Here is a 12,162-nt window from a genome sequence, read left to right as displayed (position 1 = left end):
TTGCTGTTCGCAATACCAGTGTAATGAAAGTTGATTGGTTGAAAGAAAAATTCCTCTCCAAACTAAACAGGAAGAGTAGAATTTGTGCCAGCATCATCATTTATGATGTGTCCCTGAGGGTCTGCCCCATGCTAGGCTTTATAATGGATTGGCATCTGTATCATTGAGGTTTGTCACAAGTTCATGGGAGTTAAAGTATCCCTTGCTCAGGTTCCCTAAGCTCTTGGCTTCCTGACATGAGAAGGAGGGAAATCCCAAGTTGTAAACCTGCAAAGGGCTCAACATTAAATGCTTGTTTCCAGGCCCAGGCTAGTGGTCCATGGCCTCCCATGGTGCCTTTTCTCCCACTTGCCTTTCTGACCACCTAGCTTTACTGATACCTTAAAGCCATGTGCTGGTAAAAATACAGACTTGCTCAAGAAGGATACCTATTAGATTTTCATCAGTCATTTATTCCTCGGGGTTTGAGTTTTATACCCTATTTTTCTTCATGAAATCTGTCGTTTCTTACTATAAAAGTAATTCATGTTCATTGCAGATATTTTAGTGAACATAGATAAGCAAAAAAATGTCACCCACAGTCTTAATACCCAGCTATAACATAGCCCAACATTAGCTTTTTTCTATGCATCTATGCATATAGGTTTGCAATATTGGGTTCATATTATGCATGTGGTTTTATAATCTGAATTTTCCCTCAAAATGTATTATAATATCCTTTCTTGCCACTGAAAGGTCTTCTCCCACCTTCTTCATATATAGGCTGCTATTCTCTACTTTTGAGAGCAGATTTTTAACAGAGAAAAGAGGGAGAGGCATGAAACAGTCAAGGAATTTTACAGGAAGCCGTGGCAGGAATAAATAGATGGTCCTAGAACTGGGTGACTGTTTCCAAAGATAAGATATTTCAGCTTTACCATTTAGCTCAAGAACAGCCAATGGGTAAAAGGCTCTTATTTTTATAACAGCCCCACTGGGGACATTTAATGACAAACTTCCAGGATGTCCATGGCTTCAGGAAGTAGAGCAGGTACCAGAGTGGGCGGGGCCAGCAGCTACTGTGCTACTGGCAAGAATGGTGGAGGGAAGTTGAAGGAAGAACCAAGAGGAAGTCTGGAGAAGTGTAACATAAGAGAAGGAAAGAGCCTTGACCCTAAGGGGAGGTGTGCGCTTTGATACCCTTGTAGGGAATATTCTAGAGGGCAAGTCCTTAGAGTGGCTGTGTGGCCACAGTGGGGCAGAGTGTACCTCGCTGCCCTCAAGACCCACAGACCTCACTCCCAGGCTCTGTCCCAGGGCGGGGAGGGTATCACAGGAGTGTTCTCAGCTCATAAACCTTCTCCCTCTCCCTCCCACCTCTCTCGTGAGCTCAGGTGGTTGACTACGTTTATGAATTTTGTCTGGTGAAAAGTCCCTGACACAGGGGTGCACAAAGGAACTAAACTATCTTGGAGAAGGGGGTGAGAAAAAGTTTAATATTTTCTTTAGAAAAAGAAAAGTGTGGGACTTCCCTGGCGGTCCATTAGCTAGGACTCTGCGCTTCCACTGCAAGGAATCCAGATTCAATCCCCGGTCGGTCGGGGAACTAAGATCCCGCAAGCTGTGCAGCGCAGCCAAAAAAAAAATGATGATTGTTAATATATTTCCATGTGTTCTACAAACAGATAAAGCCTTGGAAAACTGGCTCATTTAAAAAAAAGAAAAGAAAAGTGTATTTCTGTATTGAATAAGTAATATAGACACCCAGTAGGTAAAACTCAAAAGATACAAAAGGGCAAATAATAAGTTTCATTCCCATCTCAGTCCTCCAGACCCAGTTCTTTTCCCACAGCCAGTGTTACCAGTTTTTCATGTATCTTTCCAGGAATGTTTTATGCATATATTAGCAAGTGGTCTATATTGTTTTTCTCAGCTTTTTTTTTTCACCATGCATTGTCCCTTATTGTTCTTTTTTCCCCACCCAATGTATCTTTTTTTTTTTTTTTGGGCTGCATTGGGTCTTCGTTGCTGCGCACGAGCTTTCTCTAGTTGTGGCAAGCGGGGGCTACTCTTTGTTGCGGTGTGTGGGCTTCTCATTGCAGTGGCTTCTCTTGTTGCATAGCACAGGCTCTAGGCCCGTGGGCTTCAGTAGTTGCAGCACGTGGGCTCAGTAGTTGTGGCTTGCAGGCTGTAGAGGACAGGTTCAGTAGTTGTGGCACACGGGCTTAGTTGCTCCACGGCATATGGGATTTTCCCGGACCAGGGCTTGACCCGTGTCCCCTGCATTCTTAACGACTGCGCCACCAGGAAAGTCCCCCCACCCAATGTATCTTGAAGATTGTTTTATATTAGTACACAAGTAGCCTTCTCATTCTTTTTACAGATATAGTATTCCATTGTATGGACATATAATTTTAACTTAACCAGTCCTCTATTGGTGGACATTTAGGCTGTTTCCAATCTCCTGCTATTTCCAAAAATGCAGTGAATAAACTCGTATGTAGATCATTTTGTAAATGTATGTCTATCTGAAGGATAAATTCCTAGAAGTGGAATTACTGGGTCCAAAAGTACATATAGTTGTAATTCTGATCCGTCTTGCCAAATTGCCTTTTATACCCTCTCCAGCAACGTGTGAATGTTTTTTCCCCTGCATCCTTGCCAATGTGTTATTTTATCACACTTTTGGATCTTTGTGCATCTGATAAGTGAAACGTAGCGTCTTGATGTACTTTCATTTCGCTTTTGGACCTTTAGTATCAAAATTTTAAAACATGCAAGAAAGTAGAGAAAAAGTACAAAGAATCATCACCTTGATTTAACTGTTAATATTTGGCCATATTTGCTTGTCCATTTTGGGGTAGAGGTATTTTTAAAGTAAATTGAAGATTTATCATGACGTTTTACTAGAATACTTAATTTATCAGAATACTTTAGTATGAATATCTGAATAGCAAGCGCATTTCCCACCTAGCTATAATTCTGTTATTACACCTAATATAATTAAGAATTCCATAATATAATTTAATACCCACTTAATATTCAAATTTTCCCAGTTGTCTCAAAGATGTCTTTTATGATTAGTTTGTTCAAACTAATTAAGGACTGTATATTAAGTTTGTGTGTATGTGTATACTTGTAATTTGTACTTCTATTATAAATAGCTTGGACAACTTTTTATACATTTAAGAGACTTTTATAATTTTTTTCTATTAACTCTTTGTTCACATTCTTAGTCCATTTTGCTATTGGATTATTGGTCTTTTCCTCATTAATCGGTACATGTTCTTTACATACTAGGTAAGTTAGCCCTTTGTGATATGAGTTACAGATAATTTTCCTTGCTTGTTTGACTTTGCTTATGGTATTTTATCTCACACAGAACTTTTTTTGATGCAGTTGAACTTTGAATCTTTTATTTTATTTTATGGCTTTTGGATTTTGTTTCAGAGTTAGAAGGCCCTTCTCTACACTAACATTATAAAATACATTCTATCATGATTGATTTTGGTATTTTTATGGTTTTATTTTTTACATTTCTGTTTTTGACCACAGTGAAATTTATCCTGGAGCGTGAGATATGAATTTAACTTAATTTTTCCTGGATGGTCATCTAGTTTGGTCAACACCCTGTACCCAATAATCCATCTTTCCCCTTCATATTTGACATGCCACCTTTATCAGATATTAAATGCCTATATATACTTGGGACTATTTCTCTTCCATTGATGTGTCTATATATTCATATGCTAGTACCACACAGTTTCATCATTATAACTTTTTACTATACTTTAATATTTGTTAGAAAAAACACCTGGGAACGTGGGTTACCCTTTATTACTCTTCTTTTCTGAAACTTTCCTAGCTATTTTATTTTATTTTATTTATTTAATAAATTTACTTATTTTATTTATTTTTGGCTGTGTTGGGTCTTCGTTGCTGTGCACTGGCTTTCTCTAGTTGCAGCGGGTGGGGGCTACTCTTTGTTGCAGTGTGCGGGCTTTTCATTGCAGTGGCTTCTCTTGTTGTGGAGCATGGGCTCTAGGTGCGCAGGCTTCAGTAGTTGCAGCACGCAGGCTCAGTAGTTGCAGCGCACGGGCTTTGTTGCTCTGTGGCATGTGGGATCTTCTCAGACCAGGGCTCGAACCCATATCCCCTGCATTGGCAGGCAGATTCTCAACCACTGTGCCAGCAGGGAAGCCTGTTTTTGTTTATTTTTATAATGAGTTTTCTAATCATTTGTCTATTTCCCCCCCAAATTTAAATTATATAAATATTTTAAAAATAATATTAAATATATAACTTTAGGGTAAATTGACATCTTTATAATACTGAGTTTTCCTATTCAAGAATTGGGTGTGATTTTTCCAATTGTTCAAATCTTTGGTGCGCCTTGGGAGACTTTATAGATTTATATGGATTTTACACAATTGTTTTAAAATTTAAGCTGAAATATTTTGTCTTTTTATCATCACTGGGGGTTTTCCAAATTCCTATTTCAGGAAAGGATCCTGCCACCCCTTTAGTGTCTCCTTTTACCTCTAGAATTAAATCTAAACTTCTTAGCTTTTCCTTCAAGGCTTTCCACATCCGATATAAAACCTATTTTCCACATGTTTTCTTCTTACCTGTAGCTAGTCAGCAACCCCTGAACAAGCTCCATCCTTTTATGCATTCCATCTTGTGGCTCCTCTCCTTCCCCTTCTGCCTGTGCAAAGTGGTTTTCTTCACGAGCCCCGCCTTGAGTGTCCCAATTGGAAATGACCTCTCTCCTCTTTCACCCCTGACCATTTATTGTATGTGCCATTTATCTGGTAACTAATCCAATATTACCTTGCGACAGCCTTTGTATTATTAAATGAACTGCCCTTTATCTCTTGTGTGGTTGCAAAACTATTTGTGGGTCTGTGTCTCGTTTCCTCAACTAGATTGTGAGGCCCTTGGGGAGAGTGAGCCTGCCTCGTGCTCCCTGCAGCATCTGGGCCCTATAGGCAGTAACGGTAGTAGCAGCAATGATAACAGTGATAGTTAATGTTTACCTCAAGCTTGCTTTCTGTGTGCTGGCTACTGTTTGAAGTGCTTTCCGTGTATGAACTCATTAGTGGGTAAACACTTGAGTTTTGCTGGGTTTATCTGACCTTAAATTAAACCTTTGAAGGGGCGACATAAAAGAAAGGGCACTTGGTCACAATATCCAGACAGTGACTCTAGCTAGCTGGTCAGAGAGGAAGGGGAGTTTTGTAGGGAAGAAGGAGGCTGGCCACAGCGGAGGAAGGAAAGGGGAGAGGAACAGGCAGCAATGGAGAGGCCCCGAGCTTGATGGTTGCAGAGATGTGAGTATTTTCTGAGGTTCTGGTAGCTTTGATTCAGGCCGTGCTGGTGGACTTGCCCGCTTCCCCTTCACTGGCAGGGTTAGGGCTCTGGAAATAAGGCCTGGCCCATGGCAGGGCCTTGCTGAGGCCTCTTTTCCATGGCGGTTCCCTGAAGGATGGCCCAGGTCTCCTGGGGACAGCAGGCCCAATGCTCAGCTGCCTCCGCGGCCTGTCCACACACTCCGGGCCTCCCACCTCTCCTGCACTCAGAAGGCTCCACTGAGTGCCTGCTGGGAGTGGATGCACTGAGCGAGCCGATGCAGAGCAGCCAGGGCTATGAGCTGATGGAAATTAATCCCCACCCCTGGGCCTTCCTCTCCTTATGACCACCATGAGCCTCACAGAATCTTTCCCCCGTCTCAACACTGCAGACTGTTTTAGGGTACTGGGGTTCCTGGGCAATTGCACCCCAGCCTTCAAGTAAAATGCAGCCAGGAGGCCTCCTACCTGAGCTCTAAACCTGCAGCTCCAGCATTTTGGGACCCAGGGAGCATTATTTGTGTGTTGAGAACTGGAGAGATCTAAGGGTGATTTACATCTGCACCGATGTGTGTGCCAGCCCAGCAGCCTAGAATTAAATTCCACAGCCCAGCTCTTCCTTACACTTTGCTGAGGTCTCAGCACCCACATAATGAACTCTTTAGATTCTTAAAGACAAGAAAAGGAGGTGGGAAGAAAGGACTTTGACTTTTTGAGATACTTACCTCTAAAGGGGCAACAAATTTCAGCCCCTTAGACAAAGCTCCACCACCAGTTGGAAGGGTTAGCCTCTTACAGCACAGATCCGGTCTCTAGGGAGAGCATCGTGGGACTGAGGCTGGCTCTGTTGAATCTAAACATGCTCCAGCATAAATGCAATTGCTTTCCGTCCAATATCTCATCAGAACTTTAGTTACATTTTGCTGAAGCAGTCCTTGAAATCCGGGAAGTGGTCCAACAGAGTAAGGGGGCTTTTCCCCCTGAAACGTTGCCCAGAGGCCCAGAACAAACAAGTGGCATTTTAATTTTATATTTATTACAGATTTTTATAGTCACTAGTAGTATTTTTGCTCTTCTTGGAAGTCTTATTTAGATGACTTTCATAGAATTCTTTACATGTGACTCCAGCACTCATCATATTTATAACGGAGTTTGCGTCAAGGATGGGGGCGCCTTCCTGTCCTTGGCTGCCTCCCCCTCCACCCAGAGCCTGGCACCTAACAGCTGTACAGTGAACAATTGCTGAATGAATGAATAAGCGAATAAAGGGTCTGAGTTCCTAACACCAAAATAGCCATGAAGTAGGAAGGAATTTGATGCTGTGAGCCTCAGAAACTGCCAGGCTTGTACCCTCGAGGCCATGCTGGCTGGGCTCCTCTTTTTGTTGTTATTAAGTCAGACATTTAATAATTTAAGAAGCCAACCCTTCCACAGTTTGGGCTCAGCTGAGCAGACATTTAGCCTGTTCCCACGGCACCTACAGTTTCCCCTGGCTGGACAGCTCGGAGTCTGCCCTGGCTGTGACCAACCTGAACACACTCTCCCCAGGGACCCTCCATGGCCCCCCCCCCCAAGGACCAGGCCCATGACCACATGGCCTGGTCATCTCCTGCCTAGAATCCTCCGCAAGAGTGCCCAGAAGCAGGTTGCCACAGACCGTTCACTAAAGCAAACTTCTCTTCCTGTTTCTATCTTTTCTGCCCCTCTTCTCTCTCTCTTTCACCCTGTCCCCATTCTTTCTGCTATCCCAGCCTCTGTCCTCTCTCCAGCATCTTGATCAAGCTTCCCAGCCCTAACCATATAGGTACCAGCATTTATTTTACAGTACCCTGTATATATTTTAACAGAGGTGTTAAAAGGTAGCCCAGGCCTTCCCTGGTGGTGCAGTGGTTGAGAGTCCGCCTGCCGATGCAGGGGACACGGGTTCGTGCCCTGGTCCGGGAGGATCCCACGTGCCGCGGAGCGGCTGGGCCTGTGAGCCATGGCCGCTGAGCCTGCGCGTCCAGAGCCTGTGCTCCGCAACGGGAGAGGCCACAGCAGTGAGAGGCCCGCGTACCGCAAAAAAAAAAAAAAAAAAAGGTTTGGGCTGAGGCTGATTTAGGCTGGGGGTGGCGTGTCAGCTTCCCGGGTCTGAAGATGGAAAATCCTGCCTGCCACTCTGCGGGAGCGAAGGAGAGCTTAGTGCCATGCACAGCCCCCAGCCCAAGCCCCCACTACCCTTCACCCTACATGGATCACACATTCCACATGATCTCACTGTTGCCATGCACATCTTTCTCCTCCACCTGCCAGCAGCTCCTTGAGGGCAGGCAGTTTGTTCTTTTATGTATCAGCAGGCCTGGCGTAGGAGCTGAATAAACCTCTGCATGGTAAGCTACAGTGCAGCTCTGGAGACCTACTGTGTGCCAGACTCCAGGACTTGGGGATTTAGAAGTGAACAAGACAGACAGATTTTGCTGGGCTCAAGGAGCCTGCAGTCTTGCAGGAAAGACAGACTTTCAACTAATCTGAATATAAGGAGAGAGAAATGAGAAATGCAGATGCAGGGGTCAGGGCACACAAGGAGAGACAGAACCTAGGCGAGAGGTCACAAAATCTTCCCGGAGAAGCACTGTTTCCACTGACTCCTAAAGGATGACTAGGAGTTAGGTGAATGGGGTGAGGGCTGGAGCGTCCGAGAGAGAGCATTCTAGGCAGAGGGAATATTTGTTGGCTGGGTGGACGGGTGAACTTGGCATTGAATTCTGAGCTCGCTGGCCCAGTGGTCCAGAGCATTCAGATGCGCACAGGGAAGCAGGTGACTGGATTAGGGGTATGTTGATACAGTGGTGGTGGAAGTTACCTCTTCATTGCCCCAGTCATGGCACGTGGACCTGTGAAGCCAAAAGGCTACGCTCTGGTCAGAAATGCTCCTCAGAAGGGGATGGAATAGATACATCAACCTCCTCTGCCAGGGATGGGGCAACTCTGGGGTTAAGGTGAAAAACCCTTCAGCCCCATGTCACATTGCAAATGGACCCTGCCAACCTCAGGCACCTCACCCAAGGCTCTTCTCCCCACCCAGATGAGCGGGAAGTCGTTCAGAAGAAAACCTTCACAAAATGGGTGAACTCGCACCTGGCGCGCGTGTCCTGCCGCATCACTGACCTCTACAAGGACCTGCGGGATGGGAGGATGCTCATCAGGCTGTTGGAAGTGCTCTCTGGAGAGATGCTGGTAAAGCCCCTTTCCCCAGGCCCTGTGGCTGGTACTCTGTCCCCTCTTCAGGACAGACATGGTCTGGGGGCCTCTCCAGTTCTCATGGCCTTCCAAGATTTCTCCCTGTTCTTTTGGGAGGTTTCAGTACTAATGATGTGAGGTGTCCGTGTGGCTGACTGGGTTCTCTGAACGTGTTCATCTAAATATGTCCCAGCATAAATGCCTGGCTTTCCATCTAATATATCATCAAAACTTTTGTTAATTTTGCTGAAGCATTTCAGAATTTCTTGCCTCCTTCTGGCCACTCCCACCCCTTCATGCTCCTCCCAGAAGACGTGCAGAGGTCTTGACTGTCTCCTCTTGGCATCTGGTTATCTGTGACTGGCCTGCAGTGGGCCCACCCTCAGCCTCCTTGCGCAGGCTAAGACATATCCCATTACCCAGCTGGAAAAATTTGCCTCCTTCCTGGAACGAGGAGGAAAGTGTGAAAGATATTTTCCTGTGTATCCATCACTCTAACAAATGGAAATTTATCACAGGCCCTCTTAGTTGTAACCCACCCGGTGGTAACGTTGCCCCTGCAGGAGAACCAGATCAAGGCTCATGTTTTGCTCAGTTACTTCCATTATGACCTTGGGCCTATCAGGCAGGACCTTCTTTGCCTCATTTCCCCCATGTGTAAACCAATACCTGTACCTGATGTAGTAGCCTAAGACCTCAGGGTTTAAATGAAAGGTACCACATTCATCAGTTGCCTTTTCAACTCCAGGCTGAAGTTGAAGAATGCCTCTTACCCCACTAGAGAGAGTTACCACTAAGAAACCTTCAGGTGGTGCAGTTACTCATCAATGGCGGTCCCCTTGAGCTTTGGCTGAGGCCGTTTGGGGGTGGGGAGGGAGGAGGTTGGATGGCAGAATGGACCCATTATCAGTCACCACACTAAAAGCCACTCTTATCACCAATCAGCAGTAAACAGTTCCTAGAACTGTGCCTAGCACATAGTAAGTGCTCAACGAACTACCTGTTGTGTTACTATATTTGAATGCCACTTATCACCCACTCAGAAGCCTTTGTTTAGACCCAGGAACAGTACTGATGCAGGACACTTGCAGAGCTCTGGGTGCTCAAGAGAGGGAGCCTCAGAACTTTGCCGAAAGGATGGGGTTGAAAAGTGTCAAGGAGTGAGCATGGGAGTTGGAGTTTGGCATGGAGGGTGGATGCTGATGACCGGAGTTGGTCCAGGCGTGACCATGAGGTTCTTCCATGCCCACGGGGCAATGCTGTCCCTCAGCCAAAGCCCACGAAGGGGAAGATGCGCATCCACTGCCTGGAGAATGTGGACAAGGCCCTGCAGTTCCTGAAGGAGCAGCGTGTGCACCTGGAGAACATGGGCTCCCACGACATCGTGGACGGCAACCACCGCCTGGTCCTGGGCCTCATCTGGACCATCATCCTCCGCTTCCAGGTGGGTTCCTGGGGGGCAGAGGGGGTGGAGGGAGCATCCCTGGGCCAGACTGGGTTTGGGAATCTTATAAAATGGTGAATAAGTGCAAGTGTTTGCACGTTCTGGGAGGCTAGAAGCCCGTCCTGTGGGACAATGCTTGTAGGAAGGAGAAACCATCCTGTGCATCACCAAGTTGCTGAAGCTCAGGACGAGCTGTTCAGTCAGTAGCGTAGTCTTTTGAGAGAGAGGATAGAAATTAGTAGCTGGGCTGAGATCTGGCTTGGAAGACCTACTTTCATCCCCTTCCCCCGACATGTGTCACTTTTTGGTTTTTAAATAGTTTGATTCAGAAATTACAAGAGTGTAGAAGATCTGCTTTTATGTTTTTCACTCAGAAGCTTTTCTCTTCCCACCCTGAAATTCAAGGTTGCTTATTTGTAAGGAATTTAGAAAGCACGAGGGGAGGAAAGCAGAGCCTTCCACCTGCTGGTCTGGGGACAGAAAGAACCTAGTTGGAGGAGGGAAGGGCAGGGAGAAGGAAGATAACACACAACTCCCGGCCTGAAGATCTCACCCAAGTGGTCTTGGGTGTCCAATCTCACTCTCTGAGGGTGTGTACGATGAAACGGTATTAACAGCAGAATTAGGGAGGATGAAAAGGCAAGAGGAGCTGCTATCATCAAAATACAGTACCTTCCAACGTTCATGCCGTTCCATGGCCCAGGTGGCATCGTACCTCCTGAGGAGGAATGAGGGCATCCTGCTGTTTATTCTTGGCCTCCCCTTAGAGTTTCAAGTTGGAGCGGTCTCCTCTGACGTGGAGAAGCTGACCAAGGCAGGGAAACAGGCCTCCAGGACCCGGGGCCTCAGGCTGCAGGGCAGCTGCGGGGCTGGTGACCGGATGGATGGCTACAGAGGAGGAAGGACGGAGGAGGCCTTCCAGGGAGAGCAGGGAGACTCTGGGCCAGATGCAAATCTAAGTCTTCCCTCTCTTGTTCCTGTGCCCACAGATTCAGGACATCGTTGTCCAAACTCAGGAAGGTCGTGAGACACGCTCAGCCAAGGACGCATTGCTGTTATGGTGTCAGATGAAGACGGCAGGGTATGCCCTGGGGACCAGCCACTACCACGTTCCTCACCACCCCCTGTGCCTCCCAAACATTGCCGTCCCCAAGGGATATAGACGCCATCACCCAGAACTACATCCATTTGGGCATAGTTGATGCACAGTCTATCCGGACCTGATTCTTACAGGCCCGGAATACAGGATTCTATCCCCAAATTGCCTGGGTCAGACCATGGAGTCTGTTGGGGGCGAGAGTCTCTTGGGCCCACCTGATGAGGGAGCCTCTTTGTGTGACTTAACGGCTGCCCTCTTGTTGAAGGGGCTCAAGAAGGGTCCAGTCCACTCCTCTCCTGAGGTGTTGGCCCTGGGTTCACACACTTGTAGGGACCCCAGAAGAATCTGTTTCTTAGCTCTTAATCTTTTCTTGGATGCAGCTACCCCCATGTCAATGTCACCAACTTCACCTCCAGCTGGAAGGATGGCCTAGCCTTTAACGCCCTGATCCACAAGCACCGGTAAGAGGGGGAGCGGAGCAGGAACCCCTGTGGGAGCCAGGGAGCCCTGGGGGGATTGGGACACCTTGCACTTAACATGTAGGCGTCACAGGAATGGTACAGCCGTGACGCCTTCTCCTCTCACCCTCGGCATCCTGCCTCCCTTAAATCCCCCTTCCTCACACAGCTCCCTCCTCTGTTCCATCTCCTCCTCTCACTTCTCCTGCTCAGCCACCTGCCTGCATCTGCCCAGGGGCTTTGCCCTTTTGGTGGGGATGCCGTGCCCCCTGCCCTCTAACAGTCTGGTTTCGTCCCCAGGCCCGACCTGATTGATTTTGATAAGCTGAAGGACTCCAACGCCCGGCACAACCTGGAGCACGCGTTCGACGTGGCTGAGCGACAGCTGGGCATCATCCCGCTCCTCGACCCTGAAGGTGAGCCAGCGCCCACGAGACCGTCAGGGCGCCTGGAGGAGTGTGGGCCGTGCTGGGAGAGCCGTGGGCACGGTGGCCGGGCCAGGGCTCCGCTCCGGCCTGCTCTTCAGACCCAGGCTGGTTCCTGACACCTCCCCTGCCTGATTGGGAGCCCACTGTAGTCTTTCCATCCTTGTCCCCTCTTTCATTCTTTGTG

The 12,162-nt window shown here is 47.2% G+C and overlaps 1 protein-coding gene across 1 annotated transcript in view; it reads left to right on the top strand.

Annotated features, from left to right (window-relative positions):
• Positions 1-12,162, top strand: part of SPTB (spectrin beta, erythrocytic) — a 124,981-nt gene that overhangs the window by 65,942 nt on the left and 46,877 nt on the right. The window contains 5 exon segments of the mRNA XM_032618660.1: positions 8,395-8,546; positions 9,820-9,993; positions 10,983-11,074; positions 11,473-11,553; positions 11,851-11,966. Coding sequence (XP_032474551.1) covers positions 8,395-8,546; positions 9,820-9,993; positions 10,983-11,074; positions 11,473-11,553; positions 11,851-11,966 — 615 coding nt within the window.

Source organism: Phocoena sinus, chromosome 2, assembly GCF_008692025.1.
Source record: "Phocoena sinus isolate mPhoSin1 chromosome 2, mPhoSin1.pri, whole genome shotgun sequence".
NCBI classification, from domain to species: domain Eukaryota; kingdom Metazoa; phylum Chordata; class Mammalia; order Artiodactyla; family Phocoenidae; genus Phocoena; species Phocoena sinus.
Note: the sequence above shows the minus strand (reverse complement) of the source record. Positions and strands in the feature narration are given on the sequence as shown.